The sequence below is a fragment of the Mercurialis annua genome, linkage group LG1-X (assembly GCF_937616625.2).
Source record: "Mercurialis annua linkage group LG1-X, ddMerAnnu1.2, whole genome shotgun sequence".
NCBI classification, from domain to species: domain Eukaryota; kingdom Viridiplantae; phylum Streptophyta; class Magnoliopsida; order Malpighiales; family Euphorbiaceae; genus Mercurialis; species Mercurialis annua.
The window spans coordinates 42,992,834-43,011,670 of record NC_065570.1 but is presented as its reverse complement, the minus strand read 5'-3'; the positions used below and the strand labels follow the sequence as shown (position 1 = coordinate 43,011,670).

At 35.6% G+C, this 18,837-nt stretch overlaps 1 protein-coding gene across 1 annotated transcript; it reads left to right on the top strand.

Moving 5' to 3' along the window:
* Positions 1–2,423: 2,423 nt before the first annotated feature.
* Positions 2,424–11,655, top strand: LOC126657578 (2-isopropylmalate synthase 1, chloroplastic-like). Its single transcript, XM_050352289.2, has 12 exons — positions 2,424–3,219; positions 4,209–4,422; positions 4,505–4,585; positions 5,943–6,035; positions 6,131–6,217; positions 6,407–6,507; positions 8,775–8,808; positions 8,902–8,976; positions 10,161–10,244; positions 10,335–10,469; positions 11,099–11,244; positions 11,329–11,655. The coding sequence occupies exons 1-12, from the start codon at positions 2,504–2,506 to the stop codon at positions 11,414–11,416; spliced, it is 1,854 nt and encodes a 617-aa protein (XP_050208246.1). The 5' UTR covers positions 2,424–2,503; the 3' UTR covers positions 11,417–11,655.
* Positions 11,656–18,837: the final 7,182 nt, after the last annotated feature.

Genomic DNA, 18,837 nt, shown 5'->3' with positions numbered 1-18,837 from the left:
AAATTGCATGATTTATACATTAAATCTTTATATGAATTGCACATATGCTTGATTTGAAACCAGTATTGATCCGATGGAACGTGCTACCTATTGAGCGGCAATAGGACTGTGTGATCACCAGTTTTGATTTGATACAGTTGTGAATACGATTAAGTACACGAATTCTGAAGGCAGATGTATGATTGTGATACGAGAGTGAACTCGGTTACAGTGTAACCTGAGCCCCGTATCTAGTGGGTTAGACCCACCACTGGGATTAAGAGAATTGTCGCGACTGACGTGGTAGAGTGTGAATACTCCCGGGTCGGACTATTGGATAAGTTTTCCTCTAAGTACATACGTTTAGCATGTTTGAAGATTAGGGTTTCAATCGGGTCCTGTACTTGGCTGCATATGATTGATTACGATTTTATGATTTATGTGAATACTTATTAGTAAATTTATGAACTTACTCAGTATATCCCAGTATACTGACCCCTCACAGATTTCCTTTCAAGATAAAGACGCTTTGAAGCAACGGACTTCTATCCTACTCTCAGAAGTCTGTATTTTTGAGTATGTAAAGAAACAGTACTTTACTCCTAGAGCTGCAGTAGATAAGTATTTTGTCAGTCAGCTTGTATGTAAAGTTTTCTGTAAATATTACTTTAACGTTTTACGCTTGCTGCGTTATATATATTGTGACTGCCAGAGGATATGTGTGCCTGGCATGTGTGCTTCTGCATGACACGTGTTTATTTATGTCATGCATGACGTTTATGTTTCGCGAAAAATTATTTTACGATTTTAGGCTTGCTACGGGTTTCGGAGCAACCACTCCCATTCCCTAGCGCCGGTCTCGGCCCTGAGATTGGGTCGTGACAAGTTACCTCTACTCTATAAGTACTTTTGTTCATAATCCCTTTATCAATCTCCTGAACCTCCTTACATAAATAATCAGATACAATCTCCTCTAGGATAACATCTTGAAGGATCTTTTTTGTTTTCTTTTGCTTAGTTTGTCTCGCCTGATTTTTAGCATTTTGATTCACTTTGTGGAACCCTTTTGAATGTCCGAATCTCTTACAAACTTCACAAAATAAAGGATTTTCGTTCATATACGATCTTCTGACTGAAACAAGCTCCATTTTCATCTTGCAAACATATTGTCTAGGGAAGGATCCAAAACCCTCTATTTCTACCAACAATCTAGCATAGCCAAGTCTTGTTCTTCTTACAATGCATTGATTTGAGAATAAAGGAGTACCACAATACTATCAATCTTGCTTAAAATTTCAAAGACCAAAATTCCTATGCGAGCCATGGTTATTGTATCCAAATAGGGATATATTTATCTCACTTAGAGCCATAGACATACTTGGATGCTATTATTTCAACATTAGAGGCTTCAGATCAAAAGTATAAGAGCTAGAGCCTAACACATTCTTACAATCATCTTCTGATTTGAACTCAAACAGAAAAATGGAGGCATTAATCATAACCACATCCATTAACCCAACTTTTCCACATTTGTTCATAACAAATGAAACAATTCTTTTAAATTTTAGGAACATACTTAGAACACATCCAACAATCGCATTCTTTCATTTACTTTCTTCAATTGTAGTTTCTTTTAAATGAAAACAGACAGATCGACTCTCATCCTTCACCGCTTGAGGAACAAATTTGAGTTCTCCATGAGAACTTTTTAAACGATTATCAATGAATAGAGTACTCTAGCTCTTTGGTGCAACAACTGCAAGTATATCCTCTACAATATCAGTATTCACACTTTCAACAACATCAATAATCTTTGCATCATAGATCACCAAATTAGGGTTACCCGCCACTTTGATTTCTTCAATAGCAGCTTGACAATCCACATCTAGTTCAAAAAAAAACCAACGAAACATATCTACTTTATCTTTTGATTGAGATGACCCAACAACTAGACTTATCTTTTTTTCACAGATTTATCCTCATCATTGTAGCAAGAACGTGAGCTTTGAGAAGAAAATAACTGTTTCCCAACATTCGTTTAGAGAAAAAAGAGTAGAGAGAAAAAACAATTTAAAATCTAGCCATTTGATGACGATTTTTTGAAATATATATTTGCTTCAATTATTAGTACATTAGCGGCTTGGCCTAAAAGCCAAGACCTTTTCTTAAGTGCACGAGGTTGGGAGTTCATCCCCGACTCCTATAGCCCGTGAATTGTCTGTTTAAAATATATATAATAATAATAATTAATTTCCGCTAATTTTTACTAACAACTAACTTAGTGTAATTCTAAAATCTTATCCAACCTATCAAAATCATTGCCACCATGTTGCTAAGTAGAAGATTTATTCAAACTTAAAGAAGATAATGCACATCTGTTTGGTGAGTTAAAATTTGAAAAGAATTTTAAAAACAATATAAAAATTTAGTGAGTTAAAATTAGAGAGCGACAACTTGACTTAAAAAAGCTTAGCAAGCTTTAGCTAGGGTTTATCACTCATATTTCGTCATCCTTAGTTCAAAAATGGCTGCTGCTGCTTCTTCTTCTATCTCATCAGCAACACCACCACGCACATTCCCAATCTCTCGAATTACATCCTCAAAGCTACTCCCTCATTATCAGCTTCACTTACAACGCCGTTTCACTCAAAATCCCAACATTTCAATTTCATTTCCCTCCAATTCCACCCACAAACCACCCCTCATTGTCTGCTCCTCCTCCTCCTCCGGCGAGCCTCTCCGTCGTCCCCGCCCTGATTACATCCCCAACCGCATACCGGACCCCAACTACGTCCGAATCTTCGACACAACCCTCCGCGACGGGGAACAATCACCCGGCGCAACTCTAACTTCAAAGGAAAAGATCGACATTGCCCGCCAGCTGTCCAAGCTCGGCGTAGACATAATCGAAGCGGGTTTTCCGGCCGCCTCTAAGGATGATTTCGAGGCAGTGAAAACAATTGCGAAAGAGGTTGGAAATGAGGTTGATGGGGATGGTTATGTGCCCGTGATTTGCGGATTATCCAGGTGTAATGAGAATGATATTAGGACAGCTTGGGAAGCGGTTAAGTATGCGAAAAGAGCGAGGATACATACGTTTATTGCGACGAGTGGGATACATATGGAGTATAAGCTGAGGAAGAGTAAAGAGGAAGTTGTTGAGATAGCTAGAAGTATGGTTAAGTTTGCTAGAAGTTTAGGGTGTGATGATGTTGAGTTTAGCCCTGAAGATGCTGGCAGGTTCGTTTTAATTGCATCTATTCTTTAGTTATGATTATTTATTTTGTTGATTGAACACCTTTTGTTCAAGATTCTTTTGCTTTTTCTTTTGTGAAATAGTGTTGTTTTTTTTTATGGGGGTATAAAGAAAGATTCTTTAGTATTTTACTAAAGACTAAAGAAAGTAAGTAAAGTATTGATAACTTTTGTTCTTTCTTTAATTGGTTATAGAAATGTATCAATCCATGTTTGTTTTATTCTACATTTTATATGCCATTGTTAGCTTAATTTCTCACTATTGACCCTTGTTAAGTTTGTAAGAATCCTTTATTTTCTTAAGTTTTGGAATTAATAATATTTGGATTCTGATAACGTTACTAGAATCTTAAATTTTACTAATTGCCGAATTTTGTTGTTTTGACAATTTGGAGGGAAAATGTTTTATGGATATATTAAGCTGATCTAAAGAATTTACGATTAAGTTCTTTTGCTGTTTATTGAATCTTGCAGGTTGCATATGTTCGATTAGGCATTTAAATAGGATTTGAGTTTTAGGTTGGGACTTGTAGGTATTACATGATGCACTGAGGTTGCAAATTAATTTCAAATTATCAATTTTTAAATGGCACAAGGAAATGGATCCCTTCTGTATGCCTTCAAAATCTCCAATTTTAAATGATTCAATTATGTTAGGAAGCTGCAGTTCGTTGTTTGTATTTGCTGTCTTTTGAGATTGTTTTTTGGTGTTATGAAATTTATCATAACCGATTGCTGAAGAGCCGTAATTCTCTCTCATAGGCTGCCTCTTGGAATTCTAGTCTGCATGCTTGCGTCATTTCAATAATAAATTAGTGATTTCCACGTTCTTGTATTGTTGAATTGTGATGTTAACATGACTGGGGAACGTCTAGCCCCAAGTATCTGCAATTCTCTTGTTAGAAATTATGCTATGCGATGCTGAATTGCTTTTCTGTGGTCAACGGTATCCTGTTTTCAATACGCCTTCACAGATCTGACAGAGAGTTCTTATATCATATCTTGGGTGAAGTTATCAAGGCTGGTGCAACAACTCTGAACATACCTGATACTGTTGGTATAACTTTGCCTAGCGAGTTTGGGAAATTGATTGCAGACATAAAAGCCAATACTGCAGGAATTGATGATGTCATTATTTCAACACACTGCCAAAATGATCTTGGACTTTCTACTGCCAACACTTTAGCAGTATGTCATTGCTCTTTCCATTCTATTTATGCATGTCGAGCTGGAAACTAAGCACTCACATCCCTATGTGAACTAAATTCAGGGGGCCTATGCAGGTGCAAGACAATTGGAAGTAACAATTAATGGCATTGGTGAAAGAGCTGGAAACGCTTCCCTAGAGGAGGTGAGCATTTATCTTGGGCATGGACTTGAGGGATTCAATCTCGTCGCCTATTTTATTCTGCTAAATTAATATGAAGCTGTTAGTTGCGGGAAAATGAAAATCACCATAAGATTAGTTTACCGTTCTTTGTAACATGGGAGTTAATTGGCCCTTGTTTACCATTTTATACACCATCAAAGGTCAAATGTTTTTAGCTGAGTTGATTTTCCTTTCTTTCTTACTATTTCTTTTTTTAAAAGGACACCATTTCTACACTGTTTTTAGCAAGCTGTCATTTGTTTTAGCAATTTTTATAAATAGGTTATAAGTGGCCTATTTGGAAGATTGGCATGACGAGACAGGTCTGTTTCATGTTTTGTCTGCAAGAATTATGTTTAATTCTCTTCACTTTAAAATTTGAAACCATCTATTGCTCAAAGCCTGTGAACGACTATTTTAAGGATCCTAAAGTTAGCTTCTTGCAGTCAAAGTCCTATTCCTAGATTTCAATTGTAGTAGATTCTACTCATATTGATGCGAATCAACTCCTATTAATTCTTTGTTTGCCCCAAATTTACTTTTTTTTCCCACCATGTTGTTGCTTGATATAAGCAATTTTTTCTGGCTCGTCATTAAGCATGTTGCATGAGTTCTTTTTTTTTTCTTGCTTTGTTTATCTCGGTTCAAAAAAAAGCTGCATAAACTTGTGCATTTGTTGATAATATTATATTTTTTAAATTTAATTTTGCAAATGGAGTGATGTCAATTGCTACTTAGATATGAAAGGATTCCGCTTGAAAACGTGGGATTTGAATGTTTTAATGGCTGTTGAAGCATGTCCATTTAGGTTGATCTTCATCTTATCATATGGTTTTGGATTTAGTTGTTAAGCACAATAATTAGTTTGTTTTTGGAATAATTGCACTAGTAGTGTTTTAACTCTTTCAAATTTTCCAATTTAGTACCTGAACTATTTTTTGATCAAATTGGTTGTTGAACTTCACGAAATAGTATCCATAGGGTGCTTTTAATCAATTAGCTTCATAACTGTCCATAAAAATTGAATCTCAATGCGCCTTAGTTGAATTTTCTATGCAAAAATGAATTTTAAAATGTCTCAACGAAATGATGACCGTGCAAAATTAGATTCCAAATCTAATTTATATAGACCCTAATTTGCACATGCAGAAAGCCGAATGTGTCACTTTGGGATACTATACATAAGGCTAAATCGGGCAAAAGCATCATACTTACACAATTTTTAACGGATTTAGTCAAAATAGAGTTCAGACTCTAAATTGACAAGTTTGAAGGAGTCCAGACACCACTAATGTAATTTTTTCTTTGTTCTATATTAATTTGAATTTTATGTTTGTAGGTTGTAATGGCGATAAAATGCCGCGGAGAGCATATTCTAGGAGGTCTTTACACCGGAATCAATCCTAGGCACATCACTATGACAAGCAAGATGGTACCATAATGAGCACTTCAATGCATGCCGAGAATATTTTCTCTCTTCTTTATTGATGCGTTTTCTATATTTCAAACTTGCCTTTGATTCTGTAGGTTGAAGAGTACACCGGGTTGCAAGTTCAGCCACACAAGGCTATTGTTGGAGCTAATGCTTTTGCTCATGAAAGTGGTATACATCAGGTTTGTACTGTGACACTAAGGTTTTGTTCTCTCTTCCAGTTTATCCTGTGCATATTTGTTTAATTTTTTACAGGGTTCCCTATCAGCAGTGTAGAATCAATTCTTGATAAATTAATATTTATATCTTTTCTTTTTTCTATTAAATGCAGTTGATCTTATATCTCGTTGTATTCCTTTTCTTTCCTCTAGGATGGAATGCTAAAACACAAAAGCACATATGAAATTATTTCTCCTGAAGATATTGGGCTCGAACGATCTAATGATGCTGGGATTGTCCTTGGAAAACTTAGGTATCATTTTCTTTGTTCTTCTAGTTCTAACAGATCCAATGCATGCATCCATACCTCAATATTGGTTTTCTTGTGCATTCTTTCAGAAGCTATATTTGGTGATCAAATTAAAAAATAAAAAAGCACAATTATTGTTCTGTTTATTGTGCATGGGAACTTGACTGAAATGTAAGAATGGACTGAAATTGAGTTCCTTTTATACATGGTGCCTGTATAAGTTTAGACTTTAGAGTAAATGGAATCATGGTGTTTAATATTTTTTGCGATTAGCCGACAATGCTACTTTTAACAAACAGTTACCGACATTTAATTTGTTACATTTAGTAACCTAACATTCAATTTTCAAACAACGGGAGGTTTCCGATCATTTCAGGTAAATTTTTCCTATGTGGGCGACAGGTTGCCACTGTCACTGGTCCAACGAATTGCCAGATTGACAAAATTTGGCCTAAATTGATCGGTTGCCACTGTGTCACTTGACCAACGAATTGCCAGATTGACAAAATTTGGCCTAAATTGATCGGCTAACCACCTGTTGTTTGTAAAATGATGTTGAACCACCAAATTGTAACAAATTGACTGTCAGTTACTGTTCTGTATAAGTAGTGTAGTTGGGTAACCGTAAAAATATTTAACCCATAATCATATTTGGGGCTAGCTAGTCATAAACTGTGCTATAGAGTTATTGGAACAGGAAAAGTCCAGTTCCTTATTTATGTGGATTTTAGAGTGCCAATTCTTTAGATAGTAGATTGTTTCCAAAATATGATACTTGTTATCAATATATTCCCATTTCAATTGCACTCCTCTGTATTTGAAGGAAAGGCCTCTTCCATTTGACTAGCTAGTTTTGATACCTTGAATAGTGCTTGAAAATGAAATGTTTTTCATAAATATCTTCTTCGGAGTTTTTATTTGAAAACTAACCAAACTATAGATAACCAAATCTACGAAAAAAAGTTGAGGTAGATATGCTCTATGAGGAGAGAACTAAGGAATTCAGTAGGAACTTCGATTATGAGACTATCTATATAAACACATGGTTTCAGTCAGTGGCGGAACCAGAATTTTTTTCCAGCCCGGGCTAATTAATATGTAAATATAAATAATTTTAACATAAATATGCACATGTTTATAATTTTAAAATAATTTCAATACAAATTATTTCGCTCCTCCAATTGGAATAAAAATAAATAAAAGAATATAAGTTCATAATTTTGAATAAAAAGATATTCATAATTTATTAATTTTGGATGTCACCGATAATTTTTTTGTAAAAATGTAAGAGTTAATTTTTTAAATTGTCTTAATTTTTTAAATTGTCTTAATTTATAGGGGCTAGATGGAACTTTATTGATTAGCAAAGTAAAAAGTGATGAATTTTACTAGATATTAGCAAAATAATCGAAAAATAAGGATGATATAAAAACCAGGAAAGTTCTTACCTAGACCCGGTCCATAAAAAATTCATGGACCTATCCAATAAGATGTTAGAGAAATGAGAAGAAAGAAAAATAATAAAAAGAAAGAGAAAATTGTGTTAGATTTTCTAACACCTCATTGGATAGGTGCATGGAAAATTTATGAACTGGGACTAGGTAAGAATTTTCCTAAAAACCAGGGGAATCGATCCTGGACATCAAAAGAAAAAAATAAGCTATTCACCACTGAGCCAAAGTGCATGCTGCTGTTCAGTATTACACAAATATAAAGATAATGTATTCCAGCCCGGGCTAAAGCACACCCGAGCCTTAACGTGGTTCCGCCACTGGTTTCAGTCATTGCTCAATATTATTTGGTATGTCTCAGAATGCATGCAAAGGTTGTGAAGCTTATCAGCTTGCTAATAGGATAGACATGGTTAGTGATAGGTATTGGCTTGATTAATAAGATAAATAGCATGTACAAGAAAAAGTTGAGTAATTTATAGTCCATCTAAGCTAAACATACTTGGGATTCCAAACAGCCAAGTAAAGGGAAGACATAGTTAGAAACAAGCCAATTTTCCTCAGTGTGAAGGTGTACTGGGAAGATAAATTCCCATAAGTGTAGTGGTTATTCTTTGGCAATACGAATGACGTTTCGAGCTAACTGATTTGCGGACCATGTTGACGAAGAAATTAATGATGCCATGCTATCATAGTATATCTTTAAAATATTGGGAGATGCTATGCTACTACTGGAATATTTTAATATCCACATACATTCTCTAGATTTTTATGTACTCAGTTAAAGAAATTTGGATTTCTGTTTTTTTTTTTTTGAAGTGGCCGCCATGCTTTGAAGGATAGACTAACGGAGGTAAATAAAGATTCACAGATGTCAAAGTTCATTAGATATTAATCTTTTTGTATGATGGGTGCTTAAACTATGTTCTCTAAATGCTTCTTATAGCTTGGGTATGACCTGAATGATGAGCAATTAAGCACGATCTTTTGGCGTTTCAAGGCTGTAGCTGAAACCAAAAAGGTGAACAGTAACCTTTTTTTGGTCTTTCCTGTACCTTCAATTTATTATTTTAATTTGTTTGCAGAAGTTATTATATGCATTACACTTGTCATATCTGTCACTCTGCCTAGCTGTAAATTTTTTGCAGGACTCGGGAAATTGTTTGACTTTAAATTGTTCGTTTAGGGATAAACATGTCAAAAACATGCATGTTTTCATTGAATTGTTTTCAATTGAGTTTTTTATTTATTGCATGCAAATTATGAGATGAGAGTGTGACTCACTTAAAATAAAATCTTCTTTATGTTGTTTATTGCGACTTTGAAGCCATAATGATACGTTGCCTGAGCTTTATTAGTCTTTGGATGGCATGCCATCAGTGAATTTTGGAAGATGCTTTTCCGGCATTTAAAGCTTTTGTCACTGTTTAAGTTTGCTCCCACAAATTTTCAACATGTGTTGGCTCTCTCAATGTTTTTTTCCCTTTTGTAACCTTACACTCTTTTAACCAATTTTGACTTTTTAAAGATTGTACTAAAAAAGGCCTTTCGAAAGAAATCTCTGATCTTCTGTACTCTCTTAAACTGTTTATTTTCTTCAATTTTCTTCTTTTAAGAATGACATGGTTATATTTACAAGCTTTTATCCTACTGACCAACCTCTTTCAAGCAATCTGCATTTTACCTGTTGAAAATTGTTTGTTTTCGATGTGTGCTGTTTTGAAATGCTTATGTTCAGTTATAACTTCTTGGTGTGTTTTGAGTCACTTTACTAATTTTGCAAACAAAATTTTATGGATGCGATAGTTAATCTAACCTCATTCTCTAACGCCAAGTTCATTTCTAGAAGTATTGTTTTTGGTCAATCACCAAAAGTAGATTTTGTTGTTGAATACGAACATACTTCAAATTTTTCTTATGTTTAGTCTGATATGCACTTACCAACTGATTTTTCTAAAATGGGTGAAACAATATATCCAAATAAAGTAAACAACTTTCTTGTTTAAATCCAAATGCTGATTGGATATGCAATTAAAACGAGAATTACTAACAAATACATGGAAGTGTAGTAATTAGTTTGTCCAGCTTCTGGCTTGGAAAGAAAAGCATGATTTGAAGGCTCTATTTGTAGTTGAGTTCTTGATTTTTATGGTTCTTTTCATTTAGATGCTTCTGTTGACTCTTATTAAATTGATCATGTTCTAGAGAGTTACTGATGCAGACCTGATAGCGTTGGTGTCGGATGAAGTTTTCCAGCCAGAAATAGTTTGGAAGCTTGCCGATTTGCAGGTAAATTTGTATTTGCTCTCAATTCTTCATCTTGCTATTTTATTTAGATTTGAAATGATTGTGTTTGATAGACATCGGTTGTGCTCATAGGTCGCTTGCGGAACACTGGGTCTCTCTACTGCAACAGTCAAACTTTTTAGTGCTGATGGTGAAGAGCACGTAGCATGTTCTGTTGGTTCTGGACCGGTAGATGCAGGATACAAGGCTGTTGATCTCATTGTGAAGGTTCTATGCAATCTTAATTTACTTTCACAAATTTGCATTTTAGCATATAAAGATAAACCGGAGCTGCAAAAATATTTATGCTCAGTATTAGAATTAGGGTTTATGATTTGACTGTTTTCTGGGTTTTAATTTGAAAGTTCAGATGATGGATCTTCCCAAAACTCGCCAATATTATGTAGAGATGTTCGGTTGGATTGGAATATAGGTTGAATAGAGTTACTGTATGGGTCATTGGTAGCGTTGCTTTTGCTCCCAGGAATATATTTCTGTTCCAAGCTTTGTGTTCATAGCTAATTGCATAAAAAATTGTAAAGGATGGACTCAACAGCAATCATAAATATATAATTGAAGGCACCTGAATAGGCTTCTTGGTGTATTTTAAAATTTATTTATGCCAAACATTAACCTTGATTTATAATGTTGTTGCTTAAAGCTCCTGGGAATAGAGTATCTACTTCTGTTGGTTGTCACTAGTTGTGGGGTTTGTATGTTCATACACATACAGTTTGCTTGTAGTTTTTGTGCTGGTTTTCTTACTACTGGTGAATATTTTGCATTTGACAACTTTTTCCCGACTAAAACATTGGTTACGCTCTTTGCGGGAATTAACCAGAAATTGGTTTTTGCAGGAACGGGTTGAACTTCTTGAATACTCCCTGATTGCTGTTACTGAAGGTATTGATGCAATAGCCACTACCCGCGTACTAATTCGTGGTGAGAGTGATCACACATCTACTCATGCATTAACAGGCGAACCTTTCCAACGGACATTTAGGTACAACATTTGTTTATGCTTTTTTCAATTTGACATAACTACTTCTGTATTTTGTATTTAATTGATTTTCTTGGTGGGTGCTAGTGGGTCTGGTGCTGGAATGGACATTGTTGTTTCGAGTGTGAAGGCGTATATTGGTGCATTGAATAAGATGTTAGCTTTAAAGCAATAGTTGCCAACAAAAAGAGTTTCTTCAACGGAGAGGAGTATCTGCGGGAACAAGTTTCTATCCACCATGCCAAAGTGTAAAACTAGTGAGTGTTCAAGAAGTGTTTTATGCAAATTGACTCGAGAATTTGTTCATGTGCATGCGTTTTTAGGGGGTTAACTTTTACCAACTCTTAGGGGTGTTGTACTTGTTTTCCGGGGGTAATTCTTTCCTCTCAATCAACACAACATCAATTGCCATAACCAACAGGTACGGGGTAAACAAGCCGAATCAAGTCCAAGTTACAGCTGAGTTTGAGCTTGAATGTATCATATAAATTCTAGTTCGAGCTCATACTCAAAAAGATTAAATACTTAATCGAGTTTGAGTTCAAATGAGATTAAAATTTCAAGTTCAAGCCTGAATGACATCCTACCTACTCAAGCTTGGCTCGAGTTTAAAAATATACTGAAAAGATCTTTTCTATTATAAGATATTATCTATGGACTAAGCCTCACATAATGACACGTCATTAAAATGATAGCAATTTTGTAAATTTGTTTATTATTTATTTACACATTTGAATAGTAATATGACAAGATTGCCATCATTTTAATGACGTGTCATTACGTGATAGGCTTAGTCTATGAATGACGTGGTGGACTGAGTCTATCTAAGAATTTACCAAATATATTCAAAAAAGATTATTATTGAGAAAATTACCAAATAATTTTTAAAAGCGTCATGTTTTTCCGTTTTTCCAAATACCAACTTGCCTTAAATCGTTTTTTTACTACCAATTTAACTTTCACATAAAACAGCTAACTTGGTATATTTATTTCATTTTCTATCCATATTGATTCCAAGTTTCCTTGTGTATTTAAAAAACAAGAGAAAGAAACAAGAGTTAATTGTATAAAAAAATCACGATATTTACACGTAGTTTTATTTTAATTACGATTTTAAAAAGGTGACATTTAAATACACGATTATTATTTTGTTTTAAATCTATCTTCAAAATAAATTTCGGTGTATTTTTTATGACTAAATGTTCATAATCCTATATACTCTAAACAAAAGATAATAAAATTTAGTGTCGATTTATAACTTGGATTTTTAATTAATGGTTTAGTGAAGATACGTTAATAAAAATACATTGCAATGATGAATTTGAAAAAAATTGAAAGATTGTGCCTTTAAATGCCACTTTTTAAAATTAATATTAAAATGAATTACATGCAAAGATCGTGATTTTTTATGTAATTAACCCAAGAAACAATATGCAAGAAGACTAATTATACATCAATTCCTCCCTAGATCGATTCAATTAGATCCATAATCCATTCCTCTCCACATAAAATTGCATTTTTATTTTCTTACTTTTTGATAAGAGGTAATGTTCAAATTAACCAACTTTACGCATTTTTTTGGCCTAATGTCTTAAAAAACCCCGACCTTTTAGCCCCTTTTCAATCATACCTTGACGTTGAAAAATTGTCAATTTTACCCTATTTTGCATTTTTGTGTTTCAATTGTACCCTGAAAAATTAAATTAACGTCTTTTGCGTTTGGAAATTTGTTTAAAACATTCTCCATGTCTCGCATATATTAATTGTATATTTTTAAAATTTATTTAAATTTAGTTAAATTAATTAAGAATTTAAATTAGTGTTAATTTGATTATGGTTTTTAGTTAGTTTTTAAAAATAAAGGACTTATTTGTACTTTTTTGAATAAAAAAGAATTTAATCTCATGTTTAGACTTAATTAATTGAATGATTTCATCATTTAAGTAAAAAAATTAACAAAAATTAAAATATTGGGGTACAATTGAAAACGGAAAATTCAAAAGTGGGTAAAATTGACAAATTTTCAACGTCGGGGTGGAATTGAAAAAAAGTTTAAAGGTGAGGGGTTTTTGAGTGATTAGGCCCATTTTTTTCAATCTAATTACGTATTTTAAAATTTATTATATAAATATACCAATTTTTATTTTTTTCAAATCCATACACGGTGCTGAGTTGGAATTAATTCATTGGTATAATTTGCTAAGTTAGAGGTCATTTTTAACCAATAAATGAATGTTACGTTAATACCGTGTATAAATTGGAACAATATAAAAATCGGTTTATTTTTTTTTGACAAGTTTTAAAAGGCGTGATTAAATTGAAAAAACGTGTAAAGTTGTTGAATTTTTATGACATTAACCCTTTTGACAAAGGTAAATTGCAGAAAATACTTTGTTTTTTAAAAATATTTGTAAAAATACTCCGTTTTTGAAATTTATTTTTTTACCTTTTTTTCCGAAATTTATTTTTTTACTCTGAAAATTTGTAAAAATACCCTGTAAACTGTTTGAAACTGTTTTTTAGAAACCGTTTGAAACTGTTTTTGAAAACGGTTTTAAATTATTTTTTAATAAACCGTTATAAACCGTTTGAAACCTTATTATAAACTGTTTTTGAAACGGTTTATAAAACAATTTCAAATTATATTTTTTTGAAACCGTTTGAAACTATATTTGAAACTGTATGCGAAAAGTTTTGTAAAACGGTTTCAAATTGTGTTTTTTGAAACTGTTTGCAACTGTTTGAAACTGTTTGCAACTATTTGAAACTGTTTGCAACTGTTTGAAACTGTGGAGTAAAAAAATTAATATTTAAATTTTTTAGGTACGTCTTTCAGTTTACGAGTTAAATTTTGCAAATATTTTTAGTTTTTTAAGTATTTTGCTAAACTTCCCTTTGATAAATATGCAAATCAGAGTTGATTGGTGGATGAGAGGAGACGATCTCCTTTATGATGCTTGATTTGTTCCGTTTGAAGATTGTCATTAGGTTAACCATTCTTTTTTTTTGATTTGATTCTTTAGTTTTTTCTATTTCAATTTTGAGTTTTAAATTGAATTTTGGATATTATTCAATTCTAATATTAAAGGAAACCCATGTTCATTGTACCACTCATTTTTTTATTAGTTTATGACATTTTCATTTTATAACTAGTGATTTCAATAAGAGCTATTTGCAAATTAAATTACGAATTTTAGCGTAATTTTTAATTACAACATAAACTTTAAATTTGGCAATATCGGATACTAACTTTTATTTTTTGACTAATCAAAACACCGTTCATTTTCCAAAACAATTTGATGAGTTGGAAGTCAGTATTGCCATGTAGGCTGACACGTTGAAAAATAAACGGTGTTTCGATTTTTCAAAAAGTAAAGATTGATGTTTTTTTTTTGTAAATTTTGAAGTTAGTGTTCTAATTATAGATTACTGATAACAATCTAAATGGATCAGCTATAAACAGACAATAATCCGCCATCTAACTGAGACCGAGCACAACCAACACAACTGAGATCGTAAAACTCGGACCAAAACAAGATAAACAAAATAATAACCTATAGAAATTGGATATAAAATAAGTCAGCATCCGGTCAAAGCCGAGAACGAATAAAACACTCGCGATGGCATCCTTACCAAACAGGACATAACATCATCAGCCAAAAAGAAGAAGACAAAAGGTTCAAAATACCGAGCAAGGCCCTACGATAAAAGAGGATCAGCTATAACCGAGTATAAAGATGTCAAGTTCTAACGGTCACAACGGTCAGACAGACACTGACATATTACAACTCTGACACCAGAAAAGACTGACAAGATAAGCACAAAAGGCAGGTTAGGTCGTACGGATTAATTAGTCCTACCTCGTATCAAATCCCAACAGGTCAACATATAAATAGGGAGTCAGCACAGGAGGGAGAGGGTAATTTTCTCTTTCTCAACTTCACTATACTTCTTTCATTTCTCTCGTCTTTCTCTCACTGAAATACCGATTTGACTGTCAGAGTGGCTTTCTGGAACCCCTTCCGGCAACCTTCTAACGGTTGTTTTTCTCCCATTTCAGGTATCCCAACTCCACAGCTCCTTCGGAAGACGCCTGAGATAATATACTAGTTATCATTTGGCGTCGTTTGTGGGAAGGAAAACTAAGAAAGCATCCCCCTTTCTAACCTCTCACCATGACTGAAGAAGAAGACACCCTCATTCCACCCCCGATGACATCCTCAAGCACAGCCACCCCCCACAGGGGAAAATACAATCACCCCACTGAGAAGAAACACTGAAGGCAGCCTTTTCTGTCCGGTTACCGTGTCCGGTGCACACACCAACCCGGGCACCACTTCGGGTATTACACACTCATACCCCTGGGGAATGCCATTTGCAAACTCTCTACCCTCCACCTCTCACAATCCATCTTTATTCTCCACCCCAGCAAACCAAGTCCCCTTGAATTTCTCCGCTAGACCCGGTATCGCACCAACTCACCTCATATTCGCTAGCGGCCAAACATATAATATCATTCCCGAAAAATGATTTTCCTTCAACAGTTACAACAAGGCCAAGCCAGGCCGCCCGCACTAGCGGCATCCCAAGAACAAACAATCCCACCTCCTTACATACCCTCTGCACCACCATATCCACCTGAGTTCTATCAGGGATATGCTTCTCGTACAACACCTCCAAACGAGACCATTCTGGAGCCCGGGACCAAACGAAATAAGAATGCACTCGGAGAAACCACGAAAAAACAGCCAAAAAGAGTAGAAATCGAAGAGAGTATGCGTACCTGAGAAGCCGATGCAGGACCAAAGATAGACTGGGAACAGGAAATAACGAAACGAGTCAGAACCAAAATAGAAAAAGTAAGAAGGAAGGAACCAAGGAGCACCAGTTTCCTGAGAATCGGAAACTCCCTGTCAGCGGAAATCCGAGATGAGCCTTTTCCACTGAATTATAAAACACCGCAACTGGGTGATTATGACGGAACGGGAGATCCTATTACCCATTTGAGATGCTTTCAGGTAGTTATGATGGTGCAAAGTCTGTCCGAAGCGGCAGTGTGTAAGCTATTCCCCACAATCCTGAAAGGGCCAGCTGCAACATGGTACCAAAGTCTAAAAGAGGGATCTATCCGGAGTTTTGATGAGCTAGCCATGGCATTCCGAACTCATTTCGCACCCAGTATTCGACGGAAGAAGATGTCCAGCAATCTCAAACTCTGCTATCAAAAACCAGGTGAAAGTCTGCAAAGCTTTGTTACAAGATTTAACTCGGAAGCCGTAACGGTAGAAAACTTCAATGATGATACGGTGATAGACGCGATGAAAGACAATACCACCATGGTTGCTTCCCGAGACAACCTTATCACAAATTTTGTGTACACTTACCCATAAGTGATGGATCGAGCCTGCAATTATATAAGCTTAGACGAAGAGCAACGAAGAAAGGCTGCACAAACAGTCGTCCCACCCCCATACGCATGCCCTCTTTCAATAAGAACAACAGGCGAGATAGGTTCAGACCCAGAGAGCCGAGACCACCCATAGCTCCCCGAGCAGAAGAACATCGACCGGTCAGATTAGAAGACCAAGTTTATATCCCTATCAACACTCCGAGATCGCACATCTTAATATGGATACAAGATAATAATGAGCCAGTAAGATACCGTCCCCGACTCCTACGTGAAGGTGACAAGAAGAAATACTGCCAATTCCATGAGGGTCACGGGCACGTCACCGATGAGTGTGGAATCCTCAAGAAGGAAATCGATCGCTTGGTACAGATAGGCCGACTAAAAGATTTTGTCGCTCAGAACAAACACTTTAGTTCAGGAGGAAGCAGTCGGGGAGATCAAAACAACAGGCGAGACGAAGGACCACCTGCAAAAAGGAAAAATGTGGCCGGAGTCATTGACACTATTACGGGAGGTATGGCAGATCCTAGATATAAGCGCGGACGGAAAAAGCGGCAAAATATGATAATGAACATAGCCAAGGCAACACCCCTGCCCGAAGTTACATTCAGTCACCTCGACGGAGAAGGCATATAATTTCCCCTCTCGTAATCTTGGGATTAATTGAGAATTTCTGGGTAATGAGACAACTCGTAAACAAAGGAAGCTCAGTAAATTTGATCACCAAGGAGGCATACCTAGGACTTGGCTGCTCGGTGCTAAATTTGAAAAAGGTTAGTACGCCTCTAGTCGGTCTCTGTGGCTCTCTGATTCGAGCAGCGGGAGTAGCAATATTAACATTGGAATTAGGCAAAGACATTGGCGATCCAAAAGAAGGGCTGATCGGTCTCACAAAAAAATTCAAAACATTATTCATGGTAGTAGATATGCCACTAGCATACAATTTCATTCTCGGACGACCCATGCTCTATACCATGGGAATTGTAACCTGCATTCGGTACTTATCTATAAAGATACCCACCGAAGAAGGGGTGGTGACGGTAAAAGGAAGGCAGGATATCTCAAAAAATGCTATCTGGTGTCAATTGAGAAAACATCTGAAACGTTAGCAATCGAAACAATGGAAATACCAGATTCTGATGAAGGAAAGTTAGAACCCCATGGCAAGCTGGAGAAGGTAGAGCTAGAAGGAATAAACCCAAGATCAGTCATGATTGGAGCAGACTTACCTGCCGCGGCAAAGGAAGATAGAAGAAGCATGCTGGTCAGAAACAAAGTCGAGTTCATCAACACTCCAGGAGAAATAGAAGGGGTCGATCCCAGCCATAAACCAGTCAAATAAAAGAAAAGAGCCTTCGCAGTGGATAGACAAATAGCTATCCGAAGTGAAGTCGACAAACTACTCGCGGCCGGTGTTATAAGACGAGTATACTACCCAGAATGGCTATCAAATGTCGTACTCATTAGAAAGCCCAACGGGAAGTGGAGACTGTGCATAGACTTCATAGATTTGAACCGCGCATGTCTAAAAGATAGCTATCCCTTGCAAAATATTGATCAACTGGTATAATCCATCAGCAGATACGAAGTCTATTCTTTCATAGATGCGGCACAGGGCTACCACCAAATCCGCATGCATAAAGATGACGAAGAGAAGACAAGCTTTGTGACAGATGGAGGGACATATTCTACAAAAAAATGCTTTTTGGTCTAAAAAATGCTGAAGCCACATACCGGAGGCTGATGAGTTTTGTTTTTCAAGATCAGATCGGAAATAACATGGAAGTATATGTCGATGACATCATAGTCAAATCCAAAAATGTGGAGGACCATGCGAAAGACCTAAAGGAGGTCTTCAAAAAGCTAAAAAAAATACAAACTCAAGCTCAATCCCGACAAGTGTTCTTTCGGTGTACCTGCATGAAAATTCCTGGGATATCTCATATCACAAAAAGGCATCGAGGCAAATCCCGAAAAAATTCAAGCCATACTCGACATAAAAGCCCCAAGGTCGGCCAAGGAATTTCAAAAGCTTAACGGTCGGATCACTGCATTAGGACGCTTTGTATCATGCTCGGCAAAGAGATGTCTTCCATTTTTCAAAATATTGCGAAATGTAAAAAATTTCGAATGGACTACAGACTGTCAGTCAGCATTCGAAGATCTGAAAAAATTCCTCACCTCAC